This window comes from Simochromis diagramma, unplaced genomic scaffold (assembly GCF_900408965.1).
Source record: "Simochromis diagramma unplaced genomic scaffold, fSimDia1.1 OVJJ01000320.1, whole genome shotgun sequence".
Lineage (NCBI taxonomy): Eukaryota > Metazoa > Chordata > Actinopteri > Cichliformes > Cichlidae > Simochromis > Simochromis diagramma.
This window is the reverse complement of record NW_024386773.1, coordinates 8,536,999-8,564,944: the sequence shown is the minus strand read 5'-3', so window position 1 is coordinate 8,564,944 and position 27,946 is coordinate 8,536,999. Positions and strand designations below refer to the sequence as shown.

At 37.4% G+C, this 27,946-nt stretch overlaps 1 protein-coding gene and 1 long non-coding RNA gene across 4 annotated transcripts in view; one reads left to right on the top strand and one right to left on the bottom strand.

Annotated features, from left to right (window-relative positions):
• Positions 1-27,946, top strand: part of LOC120718097 — a 121,301-nt gene that overhangs the window by 41,193 nt on the left and 52,162 nt on the right. The gene's annotated exons all lie outside the window — the stretch shown is intronic.
• igfn1.1 (immunoglobulin like and fibronectin type III domain containing 1, tandem duplicate 1) lies at positions 127-26,998 on the bottom strand. Of its 3 annotated transcripts, none has more exons than XM_040006377.1 (24): positions 26,793-26,996; positions 18,098-23,092; positions 16,817-16,936; positions 15,920-16,062; positions 15,706-15,805; positions 15,522-15,566; positions 13,956-13,989; positions 13,684-13,867; positions 13,418-13,531; positions 13,160-13,328; positions 12,638-12,910; positions 11,411-12,415; positions 8,656-8,780; positions 6,840-6,981; positions 6,352-6,645; positions 5,951-6,247; positions 5,074-5,253; positions 4,838-4,966; positions 4,442-4,750; positions 3,932-4,017; positions 3,641-3,833; positions 3,253-3,549; positions 988-1,314; positions 127-716 (listed from the first exon to the last, which is right to left on the bottom strand). In XM_040006377.1, exons 3-24 carry the CDS (start codon positions 16,902-16,904, stop codon positions 712-714), a joined length of 4,539 nt encoding a protein of 1,512 aa, XP_039862311.1. In that variant the 5' UTR covers positions 16,905-16,936; positions 18,098-23,092; positions 26,793-26,996; the 3' UTR covers positions 127-711. The 3 variants fall into 3 exon arrangements, with proteins under 3 accessions (XP_039862311.1, XP_039862308.1, XP_039862316.1); XM_040006374.1 differs by having other exon boundaries at positions 23,002-23,092; XM_040006382.1 differs by lacking the exon at positions 127-716 and having other exon boundaries at positions 1,109-1,316; positions 3,254-3,549; positions 23,002-23,092; positions 26,793-26,998.

Genomic DNA, 27,946 nt, shown 5'->3' with positions numbered 1-27,946 from the left:
TCTGCTATGCCGAGGCTTGACCCAGGGCCACAATAGTCTATAGTAACAAAAATCTGTCTGATACATTTTTATTATTATTTTCAGGTCAAAGTGACTTGCAGGTCACATTAAAAATTCATGTCACGATGCTGTTTGAAATGTTTATTTATATCAAACTCACACAATTTTCATATTGATGTCATTTTATGACAGCAGTGTCATTGTAATGTAAATATCCTGTCAGTTCATATATCTTCTCATATTAGTTTTATTCTGGGGTCTTCTACAAACACCTACTATACAAGCCAAAGATCCTTGCATCTAAAATTCTGTTAAGACACAAGTAAGTTGTTTCATCACCTTCAGACTAATGGCAACTAATCTAATAACAATCAGTGCTGTGCAGAGATAAAAACTGTATATAGTTTTCACAGTTATATTTCAGTATTTTATTTCATTACTGCTATACCCTTGAAATCAAAATAGACACATGTTTGTAACTTTTATTTAAGCAATTTTTGCAGGCCTAAGGCTTTATTGTTACTTTGACTTTAGATGATTTTTTTTGAATTTGTGAATCAAATAAGGAAGGCATCACTAGCATAATTTAAAAAACAACAACAAAGGTTTCATTCATGACAGTTCTCACTTAACTGCAAACAATGTGGCATTATCATGAGCTTGATTTATGCTGGCATTATAAAGGAATTCTGCCATCTTCGGTGTGTCCAATTATTCTGTGAAGAAAAGGTAAAGCAAAAATAAACACATTCTGGAAAGAAACTGTTCGAAACTGGTGAGAGCAGCCTGAAGTAAGCATTTTGCCCACAGGAATTATTTTTCCTTTATTATTTAAAACATGAAGAGATGATTTACATCATACTAGTATATACATCTGATATACTGAGATATATATATATATATATATATATATATATATATCAGTATATTACACTCATTATGACAGCAAATGAGGAAAGGCATAAAATGTCTCTTTGAAAGGCTTACCTCTGACTGTGAGTTTAGTTGCAGACTCTGCCCTTCCCAAAGAGTTTTCTGCAACAACCTTGTACTCCCCGGTGTCTTTCGAGCCAACCCTCAATATGAGCAGAGAGCATACTCCACAGGTGTTGGAGATTAGGTAGTTAGTGTTTGTATTCAGACTGACACTGTCGCGGAGCCATGTGACATGAGGTGTTGGATCCCCTTTTATAGCACAAGTCATATAGCATTCATACCCTTCAGGAGCTGTGTGGGTTTTCAGTGGGACAATGAACTTGGGAGGACACAGCAGATTGCACGTCTTTGATTCTGGCATTTTCACAGTGAACTTTTCTGGAAGAAAGGAAACATGCAGTGCATTCTAATTGTATTCATCTAACATTAGAAAATGTGTCAATACTGTCTTGATGATGGCGCTACAACAGAATAGGGCTGGGCCATATTATACCGTTCACGGTAATACCGGTATAATGTTAGGCAACGACAGGAAAATGAAATATCGCGATAGAATACTAGTACAACGCGCATGCGCAGTGCCTTTGTTTTCATACGCACATGGCCGATTGTTGAGTGAAACAGATGAACCAGAATTGGTTTGTAAAAATGGTGCAACTTCAGTGATGTGGAACTGGTTTGGTGTTTGTCCGTCAGATACACGACAAAGCACATTTTTTTGCAGAACATGCAAGCGGCCATCGTTATTGTTGTATTTGTCGGACTAAGATGCTCTTAAATCTGGGAGTAATCTGGGTCCTAAACTCCGTATTCTTCAGGTCAAACAAACACTGCAGCATCACTGAGAGTTAAAAACTGTCTAAATTCTTTCATCTTTAATAAAACAATCAGCATTGCTGCTTTGCCAGGTGTAACTATGAAGTTTAACTTCCAGGCATCCATGAAAACAAAATTTATTACATTTAACGGAGTTAGAAGTTAGCAGGAAGCTATCGGAAGTTAGCTCGCTAGTTTCGCTAGTTACCTAAGCATGATATTGCATGTTCTGACTGAGAGATTTCTGAAAAAATTCAAACGTACAGCTCTGCTATCACTTCCAACATAAATGACGACAGGAAACTAAACAGCAGTGACGTTTGTAGGGTTACTGAAGTTGGGCTAGCTGGTATATAATGATGTGCCACGAGATCGCTAGCGACACAGCTATGTTAGCATAACATAAACAGTGAAGCTGGAGGACGAACACTAACACTTTTCCATTTATAAAAGTTAACGTTAAGGTTCCTGATAGTTAGAGACAAATGCAATCGCATGGCAGGATGCTGTAAATGGACCAAACTTCAGTCAGGAAAACAACTGAGATAATCCATCCACAATACAGGGTTAGTCATTAATATACTGCAACAACATGGGAATAGAGCAGCTGCCAGAGAATTCAACATTAATGAATCAATGGTACGGAAGTGGAGGAAGCAAGAATCTGACTGCTTTGTTTCGCTTAATGTGCCTTATAATCCCGTGCACCTTATGGTCCGAAAAATACGTACTGCACACTGCAGTTTAATGTTGCAAAGCACCTCTTTTTAACTTCAGTGGATATTATACATGGTTATGCTCAGGATATGTCAGCCCATTTCTACTGGAGATGCCTTTTGGTTAAACTTTCAGCAAGGAATTTGCATTTGCACTGTTACATTTTTATAAAGCTTTAATGTACATAAAAACCAGCTTTTTGTTTAAGTGAAAATAAATGGAAGGTTGTCTTTTTGCGCTAGTAATGTTGTGGAGTTGTATTTTGTCTCGCATCAATTATATCGTCAGTTATATCGTTATCGCAAATTTTCAAATATATATCGTGATAAATATTTTTGGCCATATCGCCCTGCTCTACAACACAATTATTAGAAAATGAAAGGAGATACTAGTCCTGTTCGTGTACTAGAGTTTGTCATAATCATACAGCAAAGCAAAAGGGAAACAAGGTTAAAACTCTAGTTTTAAATATCAGTGGATAAGTCATAAAAACAAATACAGATAAATACAGCAATGCATACCCATTGTCCACATTTTATTTATATATATATATATATATATATATATATATATATATATATATATATATATGGCCCTATAACGTCAGTGCAAATTAAGTAAAATAGATATTGTCACAAACAGTTAAACTTTATTTTGTAGCTAAAGAGTCATTTAGTTGTTAATATTTAATACTAGATTTTCTTAAAGCTGTACTCTTAAAAATTGCAGTTCTTCTTCAAACTACCATGTCTTCCAAAAGGACAGGCATAACCATGTGCATACCTTTTTTGGCAGGAATCAGCCACTTGGGCGATTCAGAGGGTTTGGAGGAGCCCATGTCGTTCTTTGCATAGACTCTGAACTGGTATTCTCGTCCTGGCATTATGTTACATGCTGTGAATCTGTTGTTGAAGATTCGATCTGCAATGGTGTTCCATGTTCTTTTGCTTGAATCACGCTTGGTCACCATGTAGTGCAGCCTGTCATCACGTTTCTCATCTGGAGATGCTGTCCATGAAATAGTCACAGTACCATGCACATTTTCATCTAACTCCACAGGACCTGGAGGCTTGGGCTCATCTGGAGTTAAAAAGAAAGTTTAGTTTTTTCTTTTGTCCACAGCATATGAAATGGAAGTTTTACAATAAATACAAGATTATACCAAACACACCTGTGACTCTAATTTCAATGCTGATTGTTTCTTGCCCAACAATGTTCTTGACAATGATTGTATAGACTCCAGTATCTGAGCGCTCAGCAGAAGGAATGAGAATCTGGGATGTACCCTCTGCATTACTGATGGTCACTTTTTTAGACACTGGCACGCCATCTTTTAGCCAGATTACATCTGGCCAAGGAGAGGCCTAGAAAGAATACAAAGATGTAATTTTCTTAGTTTGTAAGAAGATAAAATAAGATCCCTATATGTCTGTTGTCACAAATATAGTAATCAAGTTATTACCTCAAAGTTAATGTTGAATCGTGCTGAATTTCCTGCTCTCACCACCATAAAACTCTTAATTTTGGCATCAGTGAATCGGGGCCTCACTATGTAAACAGCAGGATGAAAGTTTGTCAGAACAAAATTTAATACTGGGTAAAAGTTACAGGAAGACAAATCTCGCAAGTAGGCTTTGGTGGTAATAATTTGGCACAGAAGATGATATTTATACAAGGAGCAATTCAAATGTACCATGAGCAGTGGAGACACTGGGTGCATTGATGCTCAAGGAAACTACCTCAGATTTTAATCTGGTATGTATTGCCAAATATTGTGGTTGTACCTTTTATGCTGGTTATTAGATTTCTGAAGTATGCAAAATTCTGGTAATTTCAAGTAATTGAAACTATATACTTAACTTGAGTCAAGCATTGCTTAGTGGAAACAAAACAAAGAATAATTACTGAATTTATCATTATTATGTTGCTTTGTAATCATGACATTAAATATAACATTTGGAAATTTTCTCACCAGGAGGAGGCATAGAGATATGGTAGTTATCCAGTTCCTGTGGCTCTCCATGACCTCCTTCATTGATAGCAATGACTCTTACCCAGTACATAGCCATTGACTTCATGCCTTTTACTGTATAAGACGTCATGGTTATTGCATTTAAATTACAGCGATCCCACTCTGTGTTTTCTGCAAGCCTGATCTCCACAAAATATCCCTTTGCTTCATCTTCAACCCCCTCAATGTCCTTGGGTTTTGTCCAAGACAAGGACATGGTTGTGTAAGTGGAATCTGTCACTTTGAAGTCACTGACTTTACCAGGAGGTTCTGTAAAATATGATTCAAAGACAAACATTATTTTTACACAAAGCTAAATATAGTCTAAAAATGCCAACCGTATCAGTTTCCACCTACTTTTAGGGTCTCTGGCAAACACGAATTCTGAAGGGGAGCTGAATTCACCGGCTCCAGAGTTATTGATCGCAGACACACGGAATTCATACTCCATGCCCTCAACTACATCTTTCACAGCAAATTGCTTCCCTGTAAGGGAAAAATTTGAATTGCAGCAATAAATCATTAGGACATCACTGTTGTGCTGTCAAGTTATTCTAACATAAACAAACAGAAACTGGCTGTGAATAAGAAACCTCTAATCATCTCATTGGGTGGATTGACAGGGCCCCATAAGTTGCTGCCCTTCTTGCGTTTTTCAAGGTTGTATCCCAGAATACTGGTTCCTCCAGTATCAGCAGGGGGAGACCAGGAGAGAGTGATACAGTCTTTGAAGGCACTGACAACCTTGGGTGCTGATGGAGGTCCAGGGTATGCTGTATACAGAAAAGAGTGGGACTAGTACGTTTTTCATTTATATTTTTTTGTCTAAAGGTTCATTAAAAAAAGGTTGTCTACTTTTGAGGAACTCTGAGAATGACACAAAAGCTGAACAATAACTTTATTTCATTAGAAACCATAGTGGTCAGTTGGAATTAAAATATATTCTTTGCATTCTCTTCAGTTATTTAGCTACCTTAAATTAGAAGTCTTGCCACATGAGAAATTAGCACAGCAAAATGTTTCCATTCATTCTCTTGAAATGTACACAGCTAGATTTATTACATTGTTAATGAAAGCTTCTGCCTGACTTTTAGTTGTCAGTTTTTTTTTTCCTAATTCAACAAAGATTTGAATAGAAAAAAAATGTATATGGGAAAATGAAAATAAGGTTGTTCAATTTATTGTCATAAAGTAAGTTTGCATAGTTTATTTAAAATAAAATAAACAGTGAGTGTCCTATCTCGCAGCTGTCTGCAGACCATTCCCATTTTCAATTGAAAAAAATTGAGGAAAGTCAATTTTATGGTGAAGCACTGGAGGAAAAACACAAAAAAACAAGTACCTGAGTTTTTCAATAAAAGGTTTTCTTTTTTTACCTGTAAGATTTGCCTTTTGAATGTTGATGACCAGATCGTTAATACAGTGGTATTTTGAGAAGATGGCATTTAAATAATTGTTATCTTAGTTCACCTTTTGTACCAGCTTGAATGTCCTCTGTTTCCATCAGTTCACTGATGCCCATTTCAGTCTCCACTCTGAGGCGATAGCAATACCTTCGGCCATGGTCTACATCTGTGTCCCTGTACTTGGCCTCAGGACCAATTGGCCCCAACTTCTTCCAGGTGTTACGGCCAACTTGTTGTCGTTCAAGGATATAGTTTAATATCTTGCAGCCACCACTGTCTTTTGGGGGTCTCCACTTGAATTCAACTGCAGAGGAGGCGGCTTCAACAATCTCTAGAGGTCCCATTGGAGGAGTAGGTTTATCTGTTTGAAGAGAAAGTACCATACAGAATATTCATCTGTGCAGAACCAAGATTTTTAAGTGTATTAAATCCAGTGTCTTATGCAAAAGTGCTATACACACACACCCAGTACAGCAAGTTGGCTGAGAGCCTCCATAGTGCCAAACTCATTTTTGAGTTTAATCTTGATTTCACCACTATCTTTACGCTGAAGCTTCAATAGCAGTAGACGGCTAGACCCCTCTGAATGCTCTATCTTGATGTTTGCCTCCTCCGAAAGCTCTTCGCCCTCACGGTACCACTGAATTTTTATAGGTTCCCGTCCAATAAAAGCCAAGTTGAATGTAGCTTTGTGTCCTTTTTTCACAGTGACAGGAGTTTTGAATGCTTCCAGATCTTCAGCATTAAATCGTGGTGGATCTAGAATGAGTCATAAAAAAACAAAAACATATTTCAAGCACTGTTATGCTTTGTAGTTACTGTATGTACAATAAATAAACTTATTTTGCACTGCTCTTAAAAATTATTTTTCATCATGAACTAAACACACTGCTTAATGAATGATGCAAACCTTGTGAGCAAGAAAATAGCTATTGCAATACTAATGTTTTTACCTTCAACGGCAATCTCAGCCTCTGTCTTACGCCCGTCTGCTTCAAATTTATATTTCCCTGCAAATTCTTCTGTGACTTTATGAATTTTCAGTCTGTGAAATGTTCCATCCTTTGAAATAGTTAACCCCTCAGATGACTTAATCTGGAATAATAACAAAATAAAAATGCAGACATAAGTGTACAAATTAGGTTTTGACTGCTAGTGAAAATTGTTTTCTTTAAAAAATAACTTTCACTGAACTACCACAGGCAATCCCTCAACATGTTTGTACTGTCTGCTCATATTTGCCATATTAAATCATGTGCTTTTTAAAGAACCTATTTTAACATTTCGATGCATTCTCAATCATCCAGGAAAGTAAATCTCCAAAAAGTTGATTCTGTTCACCTGGACGTAGCGGAGAAACATTTCGTCACTCATCCAAGTGACTTCTTCAGTCTCAGCTGACTGCAGGTTTCCCCAATCTTATGAACAGTACATTTGCGTAATGACTGAAACCAGCCCACTGAAGGAACAATGGGCTGTGAGGTCAGTTCCTTAATCTTAATTATGCAAATTCTCATGACCATTGATCAACAACCACTGACCAAAACCCACTGATCAATGGCCATGAGTACCATTCACAGAGAGTTGGGGAATGGCTGCAATCACAGCATTGTAAGATGGCGAAAGATGTACCCTTAGGCCCCCTCCTCGATTCAGAGATGGTCTTTTCCTTTTCACGTAAATGGCCTCCTTGACTCCGTGCTCAAACCAGCGTTCCTCCCTGTCCAGGATGTGTACATCCTCATCCTTGAAAGAGTGTCCACTGGCCTGTAGGTGTGAATAGACTGCAGAGTCCTGACCTGACGATGTAGCTCTTCTGTGTTGCGTCATCCGCTTCGCCAGAGGTTGTTTGGTTTCCCCGATGTATAAATCCTGGCAATCCTCCTGGCACTTAACAGCGTACACTATGTTACTCTGTTTGTGTCGGGGGACCCGATCCTTGGGGTGGACCAGTTTTTGGCGCAGCGTGTTTTGGGGTTTAAAAGCCACAGAGACCCGGTGTTTAGAAAAAATGCATCTCAACTGCCCCACTCTTTCAAGGATGAGGATGTACACATCTTGGACAGGGAGGAACGCTGGTTTGAGCGTGGAGTCAAGGAGGCCATTTATGTGAAAAGGGAAAGACCATCTCTGAATCGAGGAGGGGGCCTAAGGGTACATCTTTCGCCATCTTACAATGCTGTGATTGCAGCCATTCCCCAACTCTCTGTGAATGGTACTCATGGCCATTGATCAGTGGTCTTTGATCAGTGGGTTTTGGTCAGTGGTTGTTGATCAATGGTCATGAGAATTTGCATAATTAAGATTAAGGAATTGACCTCCCAGCCCATTGTTCATTCAGTGGGCTGGTTTCAGTCCTTATGCAAATGCACTGTTTATAAGATTGGGGAAACCTGCAGTCAGCTGAGACTGAAGAAGTCACTTGGATGAGTGACGAAATGTTTCTCCCACAAAACGCTACGTCCAGATGAACAGAATCAACTTTTTGGAGAGACTATTTTAACATTGCACTCAGCAACAAACAAATCCTAACAAAAAAGTAACTTCAAGGGTCAAATTGCATTATATTTCTTCATGTCAATATACAGTGTTGTGGGACTAGAGTTTGAGACCCCTGATATAGCGCTTTGTTCTGTAATAATATCTGCCTGTCATCCATGGCCAAAATACAATGTCTTTAGATAGTGGGATGAAGCCAGAGTACCCAGAGGAAACCCATGCAGATAAAGTCTAAATGCAACATGAACAGATTTAAGACCATGAGCTTACCTCTTCCCCATCTTTGTACCAGACTCCCACACAGTCTTCACTGCTCACTTTACACTCCAGCTCTGCCGCTTCTCCAATAATGGCTTTGCAGTCAGAAAGCCCAGCATGAAAGTGAACTCCTGGGTCTGAAGATTTATCAAACATTAAGTTAGTAATTGCAAATACAGTTTCTTTTATTTCATTTTTGTAATTGTACATTTAGAATTTTAGTGATTTGAAGATTTCCATTCATGCATGCAGGAATGCAATTGTGGACATACTTACCTATTTTATTTTTTACTAATAAAAAACAAGTTTTTATGAGAGAAATTTCAGATTTGTAGTAGCTGTTTAATCCAAGTTGGTAAATGATGCAATAAGAGTGGGTTTTTGGGGAAAAAAATTACTTGATGAAGATCTTTTTATTTTTTTTTTTTAAATTTGTAGCTTGTCTCATATGGCATTGGTTTTCGTCAGCTCAAGCCAACTCTTGGCACAGCTCAGGAATGTCTTCACAGAGTCGTCCATTTGTATCTGTTCACTTAATTAGTCTTGGAAAAAAGAAAGATTTACTATTAAGATGTCCCACTTGGGATTGACCTTCTTGGTCAGTGAAGGAGTATGTCATTTTTGCTGGCATAAATTCAGCATCAAGTGAAATATGGAAAAAAAAAACACACCCATGAATCTGGTTTAGGACATAGTCATCCTCCAAGGTCAGTCCAAGTTGTCTTCCATCTTCCAGTTACGTAAGAGTGCAACTACACAAAGTATTTAAGTGACCAGTTAAAAAATAAATTACTCCAAAGCACTGATTCATCCTGAATTAACTTTTAAAATGAAAAGCAAGATTGTTAACACAGAAAGCACACAAAGCACAGATGCATAAAAATCACATACACACACCACACCCAACCTTCAAATACATACAAAGACACATGTAGACGCAAATAAACAAATTGTTGGCAGCTAATCCACCTGTAGGTCAAAAAAATAAAATTAAAATTATATAAGTAATAATATAAGTTCTGTTACCTAAAAAATATGTGAAAGTAGTTTTAACAATTCTGGGACAATTAAGCTAAAAAAGCATTAGTGTATCAAATTTAATTGATGTTTCCTAAATAAATGCATGCTCAAAGTTAAATCCACTTGTCCTGACCTGTAATCATTGTAGGAGGTAATTTATCCAATTAGACATTAAATCTGCTCTTCTTCTTAATGATCACACACTTCTATTAAGTCCCAAGCCACTGGAAATGTCATCAGCTCATCGTATGACTTCCAGTGAGATTGCTTCCCATGCAGCAGTTAATATAGCACCTGTAATCTTACCACCAAGTGTCTCGTCAAACAGTCAGCCTTGCTGTGCACTGCCTGAACGTTTGCCAGCTGCTGCTGGCTCATCATCATCTGCACCCTCACCATTTTCAGGAGATTCATCACTGCCTGCTGATGGTCCAGTGCCATTATCACCATTGGTATCTCTTGCTTCTCAGTTTTTTGCTTTTCAAGTTTAAGGGACATCACCATAAATACCATCAATCCAGTATTTCTCATTTGCTGTTGGTTAAGCCTTACAAATAACATTGATAAAGTCAGTAATAATAACAAATATTTACATAGATAATAAAAACAAACAGCAATCGGTACAACAGAGTGGTGGAAAAGATGATCTCTAACTTGGATAGTATTTCTTGGTATATGTGAAAAATAAATAGATGAAATAACCAAAAGCAGTAATACATGTGATAAAAGTGCTGATCCTTTTTAAATTTTCTAGTGCTTCAAAAAGTGGACAGTTCATGATTAGATATGTGAAGTTGTTTGGGTTTTAATAATCTTTCCTATTTGCCTACTAAATAGAAGACCTCAAATGATTCAAACATGACATTTATACAGCATAAAAACAAACATGAAAGCACAATACACATAAAACACAAATACAGATGACTTTCCATATATGTGAAAGCTTTAAAAGAGAGTTTAAAATGTAAAAACATATATGCTAGTTTTCAAGACAAGACACAAAAACAAAGAAAAGCAGGCATAATATACAACAGTTTTTTTTCTAATTTATTAACTAGAGGTTTTCATTGTTTCTGGACTGAAAACCATGTGATCTGTAAATACATGGTTGCACTACAGATGACTCATTAAATGACATTATATTTGAATGTTGGATTGTCAAGAAGCAGTAAACTTAACCCTTTAGCTTGTTTAACATCCCAGTGTTCTTACTTACTGAGGTTTAACAGGACACTTCTGGAATTTGGTATTATTATTATTATTATTTTTAATCCACTTCGTGGGGCTTAATTTTGCAGTTGACATAGCAGAGTACTGAAAAACTTTGTAAGATATCAGCTACTGCTTACGCACCTGAATCTAAACTGAAGTATTTAGAATTCCCTACAGGTGTAATGATAGCGATTTTCATTCCCAATGACTTATTTGTCAATAAACTACAGCATGCAACCTTTACGTTGCTTACCAATAAAAGGTTCTTCAAATGCCACATTTACCTTTTTTCAGCGTTTTTCTTTTTCACAGGAAACCACAAGTCTCCTCGTTGATTTGTGGTTTCCTCATCATTTATATTTCTAATTATTTTATAGCACTTTTATACAGAATAGACTGCTAGTAATATTAACAGCGTAAATGAAAAGTTGTGTAATACAATACAAATTAAATAAATTGAAAGAGAATAAAAATGGTCAACTCTTTTTTTATTATATAATTCTGTGTGTAGTGCAGTACAGTATTAACAACTTACCTATTACTGTATCTGGAACCAGAGGACCAGCTCTCACACGTTTTCTGCGTTTTCCTCCTTTACCTCCCCCCTCTCCTCCTATACCCCCTTCTCCTCCCTCTCCTCCTTCTCCTTCCTCTCCTCCTCCTCCTTCACATCCTTCTTCTCCCCACTCCCCCTCAAATTCTTCATCAGAATCTTCAAATGAATCATATTCATCTTCTCCTTCACCGCCACCGACTCCTACTCCAGCTGCGCCTTGAACTCCACCTTTTCCAATGGCTGCAGCTCCATGTCCACCTTCTTGTCCACCAGCACTGGCACCACCATCAACTCCAGTGCCTGCACCCCCTGCACTTCCTGCACCAATACCACTGGTACCACCAGCACCTGCAACTGCAGCAGCACCACCAGGACCACCTGTCCCGCCAGCACCAGCTGCACCCCCGGCACCAACAGCACCACCAGCACCCCCGGCACCAACAGTTCCATCAGCACCACCAGCACCGGCAGCCCCACCAACACCAGCAGCACCCCCGGCACCAACAGTTCCATCAGCACCACCAGCACCGGCAGCCCCACCAACACCAGCAGCACCCCCGGCACCACCAGTTCCATCAGCACCACCAGCACCGGCAGCCCCACCAACACCAGCAGCACCCTTGGCACCAACAGTTCCATCAGCAGAGGCCGTGCCACTTCCAGCACCGGCTCCTTTTTTCGCACTTTTCCTTGGAGCTCTGTCTTTACCAGCTGCTGCCCTTTTAGCTCTTGCCGCAGCCTTAGCTTTAGCTTTGGCTTCAGCAGCTGCCTTTTTAGCTGCTTCTTCATCCTCTTGGGCTGCTGCTCCAGCGGCTTCTTTCTCGGCTTGGGCTTTCTTTGCAAGTTCCAGTTTTTCTTCCAATTCTTTCTGATATTTTTCTTGCTGCTCCTTTGCTATTTTCAACAGCTCCTCTTCGTTGCTACCTCCAGCCATGGTGGTTTTCCGAGCCACCTTTTTGCCCTTACTTGCAGGATCTTTGTCAGCTATGAAAAACATATCAGATATATTTGTAACTTGCAGCTGGTTTTGGAAAAATTTTGGAATATTCAATTTTTTAATGTGAATTTTGTGATTTTTTTTAATTATATATATCTATATATATATATATATATATATATATATATATATATATATATATATATATATATACACGTGTGTGTGTGTGTGTGTGTCTGTGTGTGTGTGTGTGTGTGCATAATTCTCACCTTGAACTATAAGCCAAGCGTTGCAAGATTTTATTCCTGCCACAGCAGCATAGATACCGGCATCCAAAGGCATGCAGTCCCGCACAATCAATTTGTGGATGAGCTTATCCTCAGATGTAGTAATTTCATGTTTTTCACTATTTGACAGCAGAGCACTTTTGCCATACCATTTGATCTCGTTCATGGGTGCAGTTAGGACACATTGAAAGAGGGCGTCCTCTCGTTCTTCTGCCTTGACTTCTTGTATTTTGACAGCAAATTCGACTGGAGTTACTGAAAGGTTTTAAAAAGACACAAAAGAATCAGAGAAAAACGCAATCCATTATCTAAACTGCTTACCCTGTTCAAGAACTCTTTCATCAGAGCTGCCCGAACTTAATGAGTTACATTAATTTAAGCTATAAGTACATTTCAATCAAATGGAAAAACATGATTTATAGTTAACAATTGTATAAATAACAATAAAAGAAGCTGAATAGACCTAAACCTTATCTAATCTTAATACCTGGATTAAAGACAGACCTTTAAAATCAGTGGAGAACACATTGACACCCTCAACATCCACTGAGTAGAGTCCAGCATCTTCTACTCCTAGTTTTTTGATTTTGAATATGTATTTTTTGCCAACTTGTTTCAAACTATGTTTCTGCTCATCAGCCTCATCTTTGGAAAATGGAACCATGACACCATCCTGCAGAATTTAAAGATGTATTAACATTTTGATAATACGTTTAAAAAGAAAGAAGCAAGACAAAACGTAATGAGCAGTTAATTTCTTACCTTGTACAGGTACAGTTTACTGCTAGGATCCTTGAGGTCCATATCCAACTCAATTGTTGCATAATCATCATCTGTGACCTCAATAGGCTTTAAACTGCTGATATGTGTGACAAACTATGGCAGAGATATATCAAAAATTATATAAAATGGTCAAGCGACAGTATACAATACAGCAAATTTAAAGAAAACATTATAGGCCTCTCTGGATAAAAGCAGTTTTGTTGGAGAGGCTTTTGATTAAATAAAAGAATGCCAGAGTTCTGTACCTCTGCGACCTCCTCTTCTCGTTCTTTTTTCATTTCATTAAGTTTCTTTAGCATGCCACGGAAGTTTGTGATACCATAGTCAGCACAGATACGCTCATAGTCTTTCTTGTCTGCACTGAGCAGAATTTCCCAGACCTTCTCCTCTGTCTCCATTGGCTTCTGCTCACGTGTTCCATCTGGATTACTGTATTGACAAGCAGCATTAAGTTAGAATTCACAGCTGTAAAGAATACAAAAAGTAAGAATAGTTCACAAGCTATAAAAAAGCTCACCGTTTTTTTAGTGTCTTTCTGAAGTCAACTGTATCTGCGGAACAATAAAAAAACAAACTTAAAACACAAATTTGTCAGTCAATATAGAAATATCATAAATGTGGGAGGCTCTGACCAAAGGAGGCTCTAGAAACTAAACCACAGCATAGCTTCATAATGGCAAGCGTCTGGGGGCTGAGGTTAATATTTTCAGAAAAAGAGTCACTGATGTCTTAAGTGGCAGTGCATAGTAAAACTGTGCTGATGTGACAGACAGATTTTTCCAAATAATTCAAATCACTAAGTAAAATGTCAGCTTGCAATTAAAATTAATGGGCAAATTGTGTAGGAGAAAAAGTGAACCACTCTATCATACTAAATATTGGTAGATTTAAAGAAAGCCCATCAATATCCATTTAACTTATCTTGCCAAGTTCCCCAAATGTCTTCTGTAAAATCTAATAGATGTTTTCTGAATTACATTTATAGTTTGGTTGTAATGCAGTTTGCTTATTTTCTAGAAAATGTTTCAGAAGCGCAGTAATGCATAACTTGTCCTGGTCTGATAACAAACAATTCAATTCAGTTTTATTTATACAGTGCCAAATCACAACAACAGTTCCCTCAAGGCCCTTTATATAGTAAGGTACACCCTAAAACAGGGGTGGGCAACTCCAGACCTCGAGTGCCGGTGTCCTGCAGGTTTTAGATGTGTCCTTGATCCAACACAGCTGATTCAAATTGCTAAATTACCTCCTCTGTCTTGAAGTTCTCGAGAGGCCTGGTAATAAACTAATCATTTGATTCAGGTGTGTTGACCCAGGGTGAGATCTAAAACCTGCAGGACCCCTGCCCTACAATAATACATACAGAGAAAAACCCAACAATCATATGACCCTCTATTGGGGGCGACCATGGCTCAGGCGGTTGGGAAGCGTATCTGTAACTGGAAGGTCGCCGGTTCGATCCCCGGGCTCTCTGTCCTGGTCGTTGTGTCCTTGGGCAAGACACTTTACCCTACCGCCTACTGGTGTTGGCCAGAGGGGCCGATGGCCCGATATGGCAGCCTCGCTTCTGTCAGTCTGCCCCAGGGCAGCTGTGGCTACAACCGTAGCTTGCCTCCACCAGTGTGTGAATGTGAGAGTGAATGAATAGTGGCATTGTAAAGCGCTTTGGGTGCCTTGAAAAGCGCTATATAAATCCAATCCATTATTATTGCAGGGGTAGGCAACTCCAGGCCTCGAGTGCCGGTGTCCTGCAGGTTTTAGATCCCACCCTGGGTTAACACACCTGAATCAAATGATTAGTTCATTACCAGACCTCTGGAGAACTTCAAGAAATGCTGAGGAGTCATTTAGCCCTTTAAATCAGCTGTGATGGATCATGGACACATCTAAAACCTCCAGAACACCGGCACTCGAGGCCTGGAGTTGCCTACCCCCTGCTCTATTGAGCAAGCAATTTGGCGACAGTGGGAACAAAAAAAACTCCCTTTTAACAGGAAGAACCATTTAGTGAAGGAAACACTAAATGCTTCTAAGAAAACATTTCAAGGTCATACAACACCAAGTGTTTATGAGCTCTTACCTTCGACTTGTGCCTTTTGGAGTTCTTTGGTCTTGGAAAATCCAACTGTGAACAGTAAAACATAATTATTTATTTATTAGTTTTGTTTTTAATTCATCATAAAGATACCAGGTGCTCATGAAGATATGTAATTCAGCTTTAACACATCTGAAAGAGACAGTATTTCAGAGAATAAAAGTCTTACCTTCAATAACATTTAAAACAACAGTGCAAATAGCCCTTCCATATTCATTTGTTGCAAAACACTTGTAGGTGTCAGCATCTTCTGGAGAAACTTTAGGGAACTAATGAAGCACAGAGCTGATGTCATTTTTATTATGTTTGACTGCATATTAAGTGTTGTTATTTATTTCAGCTCACAATCACTTGTACCTTGAAAGTGCTATTGTGGAGCTTACCTCAATGGTGTGTTCGTGGGTTGCCTCATCATATTTTTGTAGGCACACAGAAGGATGAAAAAGTATTTCTCCATTTGCTCTACTCCATGTCACAGTAGGGGTTGGGGTTCCTACTATTATGGCTTTAAAGAATGCAAATTTACCTATAATAGAAAAAGTTGAGGATTGTTTAGTATTGAAAAAATAACTTAATAAATGGAAATGTTCCAGATACAAATGTTACAGAACATGTTAATACATTAAATTAAGAAATTCTAAAATGATTTCTGTTGCCACTGCCACTGAGTGTGCAGAAATGATAGGTTTGAGGCTTTTCCTAGTTTTCTTCATTTTTATGATATTTATTTCAACCCAATATTACAGGAGATGTTTGGCCATAATGCACAACACCATGTCTGGCAAAATCCAAACAAGGCATTTCAGCATAAACGCCTCATACAAACTGGCAAGCATGGTGGTGTAGGGATGATGATTTGATCTTGTTTTGCAACCACAGGTCCTGGGCATCTTGTAGTTACTGACAGTGACATAGTGTAGTATGTCATGTGTTTTTATTCAACTAAAAAAAACAAAACCCTCCCAGTACATAAAACCGCAGTGGTCAATAGCATTCAGTAACCCAGATAAGAACATGCAGCACCCCTTTTCTTCAAAACTGGATTAAGAGCTTCTCAAAAACCTGATCACATGCATCTAAAAAGTTTCACTGGAATTTATCTTTGTCATCTGTTTAATAGATACTTTTGTTAGTGACTTCAGTTTAATTACATCACCAGAACAATTAGGACTTCCCAGTATTTGTCAGTAATACTTGTGTAGATTTAAGGTGTAGGTCAGTGTGCAGCACATTTTTTTGTATTGTATTGTGAAGCATTTGAGACATGACATGAGACTTACCCTCTTGAATAGTTAGAGCAATCGGTTTGCGGGTGAAATCTGGAGTTGCCATTCCCTCTGGAAGTTCCTCCATAAACTGTGTTATCATGACACCAGGCACTTTTGACTTCTTCCTGATGCCTAACCAAATCAAGGCATATTAGGCAATTAGGCAACCCTAATATTTCAAAGCAGACCAGATATATACAAATTTGTGTGATCCAGACTGAGGATAATAGATCACTTAAAATGTTAAAAAAGCAACTCTATAAGTCTAAAAAAAAAGTCATATTTTGATCGAAAAAATAACCAGCACATTTAAAGAAATTAAAAACCCAGACCAGAAAAGAGGAAAGAGGTCAGGGTCAATTGCAAACACAGTCACATTCTGACATATGAATCAAGTATGTGTGAAGAGAGTGCATATTCTGATGTTAAAATGCCACAATACACGCTCAAATTTCAACTGCTGCATGACAAAATGGCTAAGAAAAGCTGCATTTTATAAGATTATCTACCCTTTTTTCTTTACAAACTGCAGGTGCTTATTCTAAGGGAAGGAATAATACTTTAACAGTCAGCTTATTTGGGAATGAAATATGTCAGCTATCAGCTGGGATAGTTTCATATTGCTGAAGGTTTGTTGAACTTGCTCCCACAGTTTATCCAATTCCTAGTGCTGTTTAAGTAGGATAAAAGCCACTTACATAGAGAAAGGTGAACAATCATAAACCGTTAATTACAATGAATGTATAACTGAGATATTTAATTAGGTTTTTTAAGTAACTTTGTGAAAGAAGACAGAGTTGCCTATAACAATTTAACAAACCTATGGGCATTTGAAGTAGTTGTAGTAGTAAGTGTGTAGTGTTTAGTGATATTAGCATGTGCCATATTTATGGGCTTGAGTCTCAGACAAATATTTGTGTGAGTCTCAAGCCCAGTAAGATCATAGTTGGTGCTATTATAACAATAAAATCAGTCTTTTAGCATAAAATCAGCACTTTGGTCATGTGGAATAGGTTATGCTTGTGATTAAGAGTTTTTTCTTCTCAGTCTATTTCAATTTAATGCATACATACTCTTAAAAAAACACATTTATAATTTACTAAAACACTTACAGCTTTAGTTGTATTATTCTCAGCACAGTTTATTCTAAATTTGTGAGTATGAGAAAAGATAAAACTGAACAAAAAGGTTGAGGTTAGCTCATGCATTCTGTATTTTAAAATATGTGTCAACAGAATCAGACATGGATCTACATCCATGTGCTGTACTATTAGAGTATTCATATGAACTAACCCTCAGCAATATCGGAGACTTCATCACTGATTGCTGTTCAGAAGGATAAAGCTGGCCCAGGGATCCCTGGTCTTTAATTATTTTCACCTTGCGTGAAAGACCTGCAATAGGCAGAATATTAGCTACAAAATATTTATATTTTTATTAAAGATTGTGAGAGCAGAATGCCCCACCCAGCATTTTGCAGTCTGAAGCACACTGTTAAATTAGTTAGTTAAATTAAATAAGTTAAATTGCTTGCAGCAGGAGTTACTGAATAGTATATATGGTTTGTATGTTGCATGGTGATGATAACGTTACACTGGTGTTGCTGCTGTTAGCAAGCTGGATGTTCACACTGTGGAAATTTTAGGATGATGCAATAATAAAAACAACATGTGTGCATGAAAATGTTGATCAGCTTTTCAAAATAAGACAGTGATTAGAATGACATGAAAGCCAAGCATTGATATCATAGGTCAATTTGCAGATAACATTTAAAAATAATTAGCATAAATGTGGTACGAAAAGGTTTAATTCAGTTCTGTCATTCTGAAGTAGATTGAACAAGACGTATGTTCTTGATTAAAAACAGGGTCTTTCGTAAGTCGAAGCACCCATCGCGCCTTTTGAGTGAAAGATAAGCTATAGGCTAATTGCTAACTGCAACGACGGAAGCGCAAGTACGAAAGCCAAGGGGGTTGTCACATGATTGGGAAGGCATTGTGGGCATTGTAGGCATTGTGGGCTCAGCCAATCAGAGCCAGCGGATTTTGTTACGTGGGCATTTTGCCGTAACACGGGCAGAAATATTGCCGTTAAGTTCCTTCGTAACTTTTTTTCGTAATTTTTCGTTAAATGGGGTATTCGTAAGTCGGGGTTCCACTGTATATTATATCTGAGTTGTCTTACATCTACTTTTCTCAACATCACATCCCTGATATCTTGGGGTTTTTTTTTACTTAAATGATTGCTGTCACTGAAAATTTGCACTACCGTCGCAGTGGAAGTGTCCCTGTTTTGTTTGAATTGTCTATCAAACACAGATGCGACAGAATAAATTTTCCTTTTGTGTGTTTTTTGCATCTTCATCACTTGCAATGAACCTCTTTTTGGAATGAATTAGTAATAATGATAATAACTGTACCATCTGTTGTTAGAGTCTTTGTCCCTCAGTGTTTGCTTAAAAGCTGGCAAACAATCTACTTTTAAAACTTAAGTAGTTATACCCTGCACCCTTACACCCTGCAAATGAATGCAGGAGGATAATGCATTTATCTCCTTAATGTCGTTCTCCTTTTACCTTGTTTCTTTTTTTCTCTTTTTTTAAATGAATATTTTTCCCTTTTTGTGTCTTTGTGTCTCATAAGGCTCTTGTTATTTGAATGATGTTTCATACACTTGGCTTTCCTCAGCAAACAACTGTACAAAAGAATGAATGATATGAATGAATAATGAGTCTATTCAGGTAGACTGTCAAAACCTGCTCACTCTCCAGTTTGTTCTTATTTTTGTCAGATGTTTGTGTTCTCAACAGTACAGTTTCAACCTTTTCGTCAGATTAGACTGACAGGACTGAATAATGTATTTTCTTTTTCATTTGTAGATCAGTAGTGCTGAACTGTTTTTATTTGATACTGTCCTACTGTAGTTAAACTCTATAGTGCATTTTTTGTTTATGTTTATTTTTTTTTAAAACCTCAACTAATAAAAACCCTGGAAAATGCTCTCTAATCCTCCAAATTATTTGTTAATTTATTGTTAAATCCCCCTGTGTCTCACAGGAAAATGGCTTTGCATACGTTTTATCTTGTGAAAAAGCTCTGATGAAAAAACATTTTGCTTTATTTTTGTTTAATTTGCAGTGTAGAGACGTTTAAAGATGTTTAACTACACATTTAATCTCTTAGATATCTTAAAACAAGATCAAGAAGTGCAATTTCAATAGCACATCTCAGTGTTTCTTTTTACTGAAAACTATTTTGAAATGTAATTGTTTATTTATTACTTAACTACTTTGGTGTAGCATGACTGGCTGTGGGGGAGGTCTTTATCATCAGGAAAAGCTGTAAAACATATAAAAAATACAGTTAAAGGCCCACAGATGTTGGCCTGCTTCATATTTTCTAAAGCTGTCCAGCGGGCCGATTTGACAGGCCGATTCTCACACCTGTGATCTGAAGATTGAGTCATTAATGTCTGGTTTCACATGCAAAATAAGTACAAATAAATATGTGCAACTTTAAACGCAACTATGAGAAAGGATTTGTTGTGCTATTATTGGATTAATTAAGATGTCATACTAGAGGTTATAGGAAGATTGAGTGAGGATGATTGTAGTACAACTGAGTACACTTTGAAATTTAGATTTAATTTAGTGTAAAATTGGTGTTGTTACTAGGGTTGCATTTAAACTATATGACATGACATCACCACGACATCACTAAATACTGCAGCAGAATAAGTGACTCATTGTGCTTATCGATGTAAAACTTGTTAGCTGTTTTGGTACCGCAAAGTTTCTTAAGAGTCAGGGTCAGAGTTGGTCAGGTCTGCTGAGTAGAACAGGCCACTAAACGCCATTGCACTAGTCACAGTGTATAAATTGTGAGGTTTGCGGTAGAATATGAGTTTTATTTTTATTTATTTATTTTATACCTTAGACTGAGTAATGAAATAATACATTATAGGCCCAAAAGTCCCAGGCCACTTACATATTTACACCTATTGGAGCTACTTGGCCATAGGAAACCATGCCGACAGTCTCCTGTTGCACAGTTTTTGTGCTGAAGTTAACACCAGAGGAGGTTTGTAAATCTGCATCTTTACATGGTCTATAGCAGAGCTGAAGAAATTTCATGAACTCTTTTGTTACAGTGTTGTGCCATACAGTATTACAGTAGGTCTTTCTCTTCCACTCATTGTAAAGGTGGACTGCAGGTGCGTGATTTTATATTCCTCTAGCAATGGGATTAAAACTCTTAAATTCAAAGATAGATTAAAGGTTGTTACCCAGTGCTTTTGTCTGTCGTGTATAAGACATTAAATGATGCTGTGAACTGTCATTTTAGCTGGTTACCTTGACATTTCACAGTTGAGCAGGAATACAAAGGTCAAAATATTTAAGAGGGTACAGAATGGTCCAAATTAAAGGAAAGTACTCAGATATAATTTACTGGTAATCTTTCTACTTATACCAAAATGCACGCCATATGCAGTTTAAAAGTAATTACAATGTAATTATGTTAAAGCTTGATGAAATTTGCACTTTTTAAGGGTCCTTAGAAAGTGCAAAAATCTATCTAATGTGACAGGTGCCAAGTTGCATTAGATAGATTTTAGGAGACATTATGCCATTCCTGTAGAGCAAGTTCACTTATTTAGACTGAACTGTGCCAGCATATTGTACAAGGTTACTTTGCATTTGAATACATCTTTAAAAGTGGCATTTTTTTTTTCTTGAAATTACAAGCTACAGTCAACAGATGGCAATCAACCGCAGTGCCCTCTAGCAACAGCCTGCAGACACTATTCATATGAGGGGTTTGAAAATGTCACAATGAAATGCATCTGTTGTGACACTGAAAGTCATATCATCCATTCTGGATGACACCTTTCAATGAATGATGAAGATCATATCATACATGCAACTCACCCATCATGGAATCATGCATTTACAAAGATGAATCGTTCAGGTAATTCGATTTTTTTTGTTTTGTTTTTTGTCTTTCGCTCGCATACCTTTGTCGTCTGGGTGAACTCCCTCAGAACCTTTTTTTCAGAACCGCCGACTTAACACGTAATGTGAAAGTGGGAGAGGGAACAGGACAGGTAAATATTAATCCTGACAAAAGCACCATGTTGGGTTGGAACTTCGACAGGATTATAACATATAATAGACATAAAACACCACAATATACAGTATATTCCCAGGAATCAAAAGCACAAACAGACAGACTTGAGCAGACCCAAATATTTAGAGACACATTGCACATCAAATCATTAGTCACAGACAAAAAATAAGACAGAGGTTAGCAATGTGTTGTTACAGGAAGCATGTAAATGCTGTACTGTACAACTGATGATTAGACATAGCTTCACACTTTCTTACGCATTTTCTCATGGTAGACATCTCAGGATGTTTCCTGTGCAGTGCTTGAGAGAAATTATGTATAAATAGAAAAGCAATTTGTGGAAAGATGATTTCAAATAAGCCTTCATTTTGTCTTCTATCAAACAGAGACACAATTTCATTTTCAGCTCCCTCTTTATTTGTGGCAGCTTCAAGTGTGTGTTGAATTAATCTTCGATGATCTTGTTTTGATCTTCCATGTCCCCAACGGTTGCATTGCCAGCATTGCTTCTCAGATGAATCCTGAGTATTCTTTGTCTTTGGTCATGAAGAAAGCTTTTTTAAACATGATGAGAGCTTGTTTGCATCTTCTCTTGTGTTGTCAGTGATGCCGCTGATCATTTCTTTGATCGACATCTTCATTCGAGTGGAGAAGCTAGTGACCGAAAAATGACTTCTCTTCTTAGACAGAAAAAAAGAAGAAAAATAGCATCTGTTTTCTCATTGCCACACAAAATCTCGATATCTTGCAGGGATCTTGTATCGACTGCTTCCACTGAAGAAAATAGGCAGCTGTATTGTTTATCTTCTTTTTAAGTTGTTGGTGATGGCCTTCATATTACACATTTTATTGTAATTTTATTCTTTAAATACCATTTGGCATGTCATTTTTACCTGTTGCTTTCTTGTCTTAATTATTCTTGAATGCAGTGTCACACAGCTCTTTAGTTTTAATAAAGTTTAGTTGTTTGCTGTCTGTGAGGAGGATCCTGTTCTTGTGTGTCACTGCAATAATAGAACGTACAGGGTGACAAGGCTGCAATACTAACCGTTGACTGGCTTCTTTACTTACCCGCCTGCCCAGTGGCAGTCTGATCGGTCACCTTTGACTTCTTCGACATCTTGGTTTTCTCTTGAGCTCTGCTGATTCAGAAGGCTCTGCACTAAAAGACAGAATAGGAAATCTAAAATGTACTGCACAAGTGTGGCTCAAATCAAATCCCTGATATAAGACATTTGTGTCAGAGTTTGAGGTGTTAGTCTTTTAATTTTGGGATTGTTTTCTTTTTGAAAATTTAAGCAGACGCCATTTAAAAGTTTTAATAGAGTAATGTAGTGCTTTTGAAGCAGACTGTTCTAATTACTTTTCCAGTGGCACTAAGTGATCATCAGCACCCGTTCAGCCAACGTCATTTACAGTGAATGTCAGACTTAACATGGGATTATTCTGTGTCTCAGGATTCCTTTGCATACATTTGTTAATTAACCGAGGTGCTCAATGAAACCTCATATAAACATGGAGAAGATTTGGAATTAGATTGATAATGCTGCACACTGTACAGCAATAATTACATGATCACCCAGTTAATGACAATAACTTACATGCCAGTTTGAAATTTATAATTTTACAGACATTATACTGCAAACATTTTTAAACATTTTACTGTTCTTAGAAGAGTTCTGGGATCTTCTGTACAATTCTGGACGAAGTCAGTGACAAGGATCAAATGAAATTCAAAGGAAATTCTTTATATTTAATTGCTGAGGATATATGCTTATGACTGTGTCATGCTGCAAAATGATTTGAGGATAATTAATTTGGTGTGTGTGTGTGAAAATATACATCAAAGTTTTCCGTAGTACTACATTTAGTGGGATTTCTTGAGCAACAAGGGTTTCACTGGCTCAGAGTCACACCACCGTGGTCAATACATCACCTTTTTTTTTTTTAGCTCCGTAAGTGTTTGAAAGCTGAGGAGATGAAGCTATAAAGGAAAATTGTTTTTCCATCTTGACTGAAACATTGTTTCAGATGCTCAAAAGTTAAGTTTCTTTGTTGTTTTGGGGTTGTTGTTTTTTTTTTAGAACATCAGGTGCAACACAACACTTTACAAATTAGCATTCGTCACAGTTCTAAAAGGTCATGCATATGGATTTATGCCATTACTATTTTTTGTTCTTGTAAAATTTGAACCAAAGAGTCATGTTAAGACGTCTTAACTTCCTCATTGGACAGAGATTCACAGTGGGTGTGGTTACTTATGGGTAAATAATATTATTGTCATTACTTTGTAGCTCAACATGGATTTTTAGAAGATAACGTTGATGTGAAGAGGTAAGTCTTGTTCACATATATATGTATATATATATATATATATATATATATATATATATATATATATGTGTGTGTGTGTGTGTGTGTGTGTGTGTGTGTGTGTATGTTACCCCTGGTTCAGGATCTGTTTGAACAGTTTTTAGTGTTTAAAACATGGTTTAGTTCCTGTGTCACACTCTACTAATGAAGAAACAGACATAACCAAAATGCTCATGACTTTGAAATGTTGCTTATGTAATTCTTAAATTTATGCTTTCTTTGTTATCCTGCTTGTTCAATGTTGGTCTTACAGAAATTCAGGCATTCAGAAAGCATGTGTGCTTGAACCTATATGAACTCCTCTAATCATTTGAAGGTTGTTAGGCTGGGTGAATTGAAAGCTGGTGTGTGGTGGATATGGGTGATCTATTGAGATGATCTTTTGAGAGACTGACATGTCCACACTCAGCTAATCTGTGCCCATGCACTCATTCAAGTAGCTAAGAATAAGTAATAAATATTGAAATTAAAGCTGAAATGTATTTATATATATATATATATATATATATATATATATATATATTTTTTTTTTTTTTGGACAATTTGGATGTCAAATAATCTCCATCTCCACAAATAACTGTTTTATTTATAGTTGTGCACATGCTCTAGCATATGTTAAAAAGGTTCTGGGCTCCAGCAGTGATCTTGGCACTTGGTCTGTCTTGAGAATGAACAACACATATGGTAAAGGGAAAACAGCACGAAAAAGGAGACATCTTGCAAAAGGCAACGCTCTCATCTTCTCTTCCACTTAATAGTTGTTGCTGTGCTAGCTCTTATCATTTACTGTTTTGCTGCGGCTTGCATCTGTTTTTTATTTTTATTTTGACTTGTGGGGGAGGGGATATTCTAGACATTTTTTTTATTATCAATGCATTCCAGACTAAATCTGTCTTAGTCACTGTCCCAGAGATTCACGGATTTGTGCTGCAGGCTGCATTTCATTAAATGTTGTTACTTAAAAAAAATAAACAAAAGGAAAAAAAAAAAAAAACACGCTTCAAAAAATCATTACATATAACCAGTATGTCGGCAGGCTGGCTGTCACTGCAGGCAAGATAACAAGCCGCCACGGCTGAAATTAGAGATGGACTATCTGAAATGCTGGGCCACTGCTACAGAAAAGTATTGGTTGTTGTTGCCTCATATGTTTTCCTGTATACTTCACTACTGTACTTATTCATTATTATGTTCTTCATTTTAATTAAAAGTGGTAAAAATAGCACTGATATATTTATGATGATTGTTTTTTTTATTATGTAAGGAAATCTATGTATTTCTTTTGCTTACAATACTGAAATGATCTCTTTCTATGTTACCAACATGAAATGGAGTCTGAAACATATAGAAATTTGTAAAGAAGACTCTTGAGAAATTTGAGAAACAGCAGACAACTAGACTGCACCCAATACGTAGGAGCGCATGTGACACCTACTGCAGATGACTGCACCGCTGACTACATATTCTGGAAATGGCATCTGGTAGCTTCTCAAATGTCCCTCACTGCACTTTTCTACACATCACTGACTGCAGCTGAGTGCACAAGATGCACAGCTGAAGTCACTTTCTAACACAAAACTGAGTCTGATGACATGTCTTTTAGTGTCCAAGTGTTAGTGGTACTATTTGAGCCTCCCAGTGGATTTGTTTATATGTTCGGTATTCAAAACATGTAAGAAATACTTAGCCTACATGTAATATGTATGTTGTAATGAGTCTGCTGGTCTTTGTCTATTTAAGCTACTAACTACACTGAATACAGCATTTTGCTTTGTTTTTTCAATCTTTAAATGCAAGAGAGATGCACCGTATGTGCTCAGTGTTAGGAGGATTTGTACATTGTGAACTGTAGCCCTGTGAATTCATTTAATGTAAAAAGAAATCCAGTTCTCTGCCAAAATGCAACCCACTCCCTCTATGCAGCTTCTTGAATCTTAGGTCACATATTGATTTGATACCTCCTTCTAAACTTAGTCATCACCAAACAACCTCACAGCTCTGACCATACTGCTATGATGAGCTTCCCAGATTTAAAGCTATGAAATTCAAACTGAGAAGCCTACATGCCTTGCTTAAGCGATTTCATGCAGCAACATCAATTCTGTCCTCTTTGTAATTAAATCATGTCCTGTAAGTTTTAATGTATGTCTGAATTATTAATATGATAGCAAACCCTGCATGCACTGTAATTTTAGAAACTGAAATCAGATACCACATTCGTGACTTATAAGCACTTTTAAGCCTCAAGCTCAGTCTTTGGATAGGAAAATAGAAACATCTCTTCATGTCTCATGCATTTACACATTAGCTTTTCTATTGCAACGTTAAGCACCTGTTTACAAAGTACTGACATCTTTCTGATATAAACAGTGATGGTAGACATTGTATTTATGCAGATTGCGCTCCCAGCTGCAGACTTACAGAGGATAGGCTTTTGCAATTCATTTCTACATTTACTTATCCAGCCTTCATTTTTGAGGGCCACCTACCTGCTCTCAGTCCTCTTAACACTCTTCCCTTTCAGACAGCAGCCTGGTCACACTGTGCCTTCTCCTAATTTTTTCAGTGTAATAGATCCTTCCAGCAGTGTGCAAGTCTGAGCTCAATGCTCCTCTACTGCCCGGACCCAGTGACTGCCAAAAGCTGTTTAGGCTTTTTTGTATTAGTCGTGACCCCAAAGACATTGGAGGTTGAGTGGGTGGTGAAGTAGGGAGGTAATGTGAAGGGGTGGGGGGGTGGCAGCAGGTTGCACCTATTAAAGAATTTTTTTTTGTTAATCCAGTTTCTTTTTTTGTTTTGAAGCCTGAATCTTTCCCTCTCTTTCTGTCTCTTTCTAAAATGTGTGTTTATACAACCAGCATATAAAATGATGGACAAAAAATTAATCGTCATACCATTCAACACAATTTAATTATAAACTAAGCCCAAATATCACCTGGAAAGGGACGTTGCAAAACATTAAACAAAACTACACATTTTCAGTGCAGAGATGATGTCCTGTCATCTAGTGCATTATAACTTCATAACCTAACTTTGGCATTCATCAGAAGCAATCCATTCTTGACTGCTGGGACATAATAATTATCACCCTGTCAACTTTTATTAACAAAATAGGGAGTAGCTAAATGGCAACTGGAGTAGAAATACGTATTCATGATCATCTTAAATGGGTAAAGTATGATATCCAGAGAGGGTTGTTTTCAAAATCTTCATAGCAGTTGGCACATTAGAGTTGATAAGCATCATCATGTAATATCTAACAACAGGTTTGCCATTAATGTGTTGTTGTTGTTTATCTTTCCTATTTAGGCCAAGTTTAAAGGCTGCAGCTATAAATGCTTTTGCATCATGTCTTTTAATACACACTAGGATATTGCAGACTGAATGTCATGTTTAGAGTTGTGGTATTATTTTAAGATTTGCTCTAGAACTTGCCAGACACTGTCTACAGAGGATTAAATAAAGAGATGATGTGTATTGTAGGTGTGTCATATTGTCCCCTCCCATTGGGTGTTCTGCCAATCACCAGGCAGCTGTTGAAACTTGCTCATGGGTGTTGACGACTATTAGTAACCGCAACAAAAACATCCTTACCGGAAATACATACATACTAATACCATAATGAATTTAATGATTTAAAAAT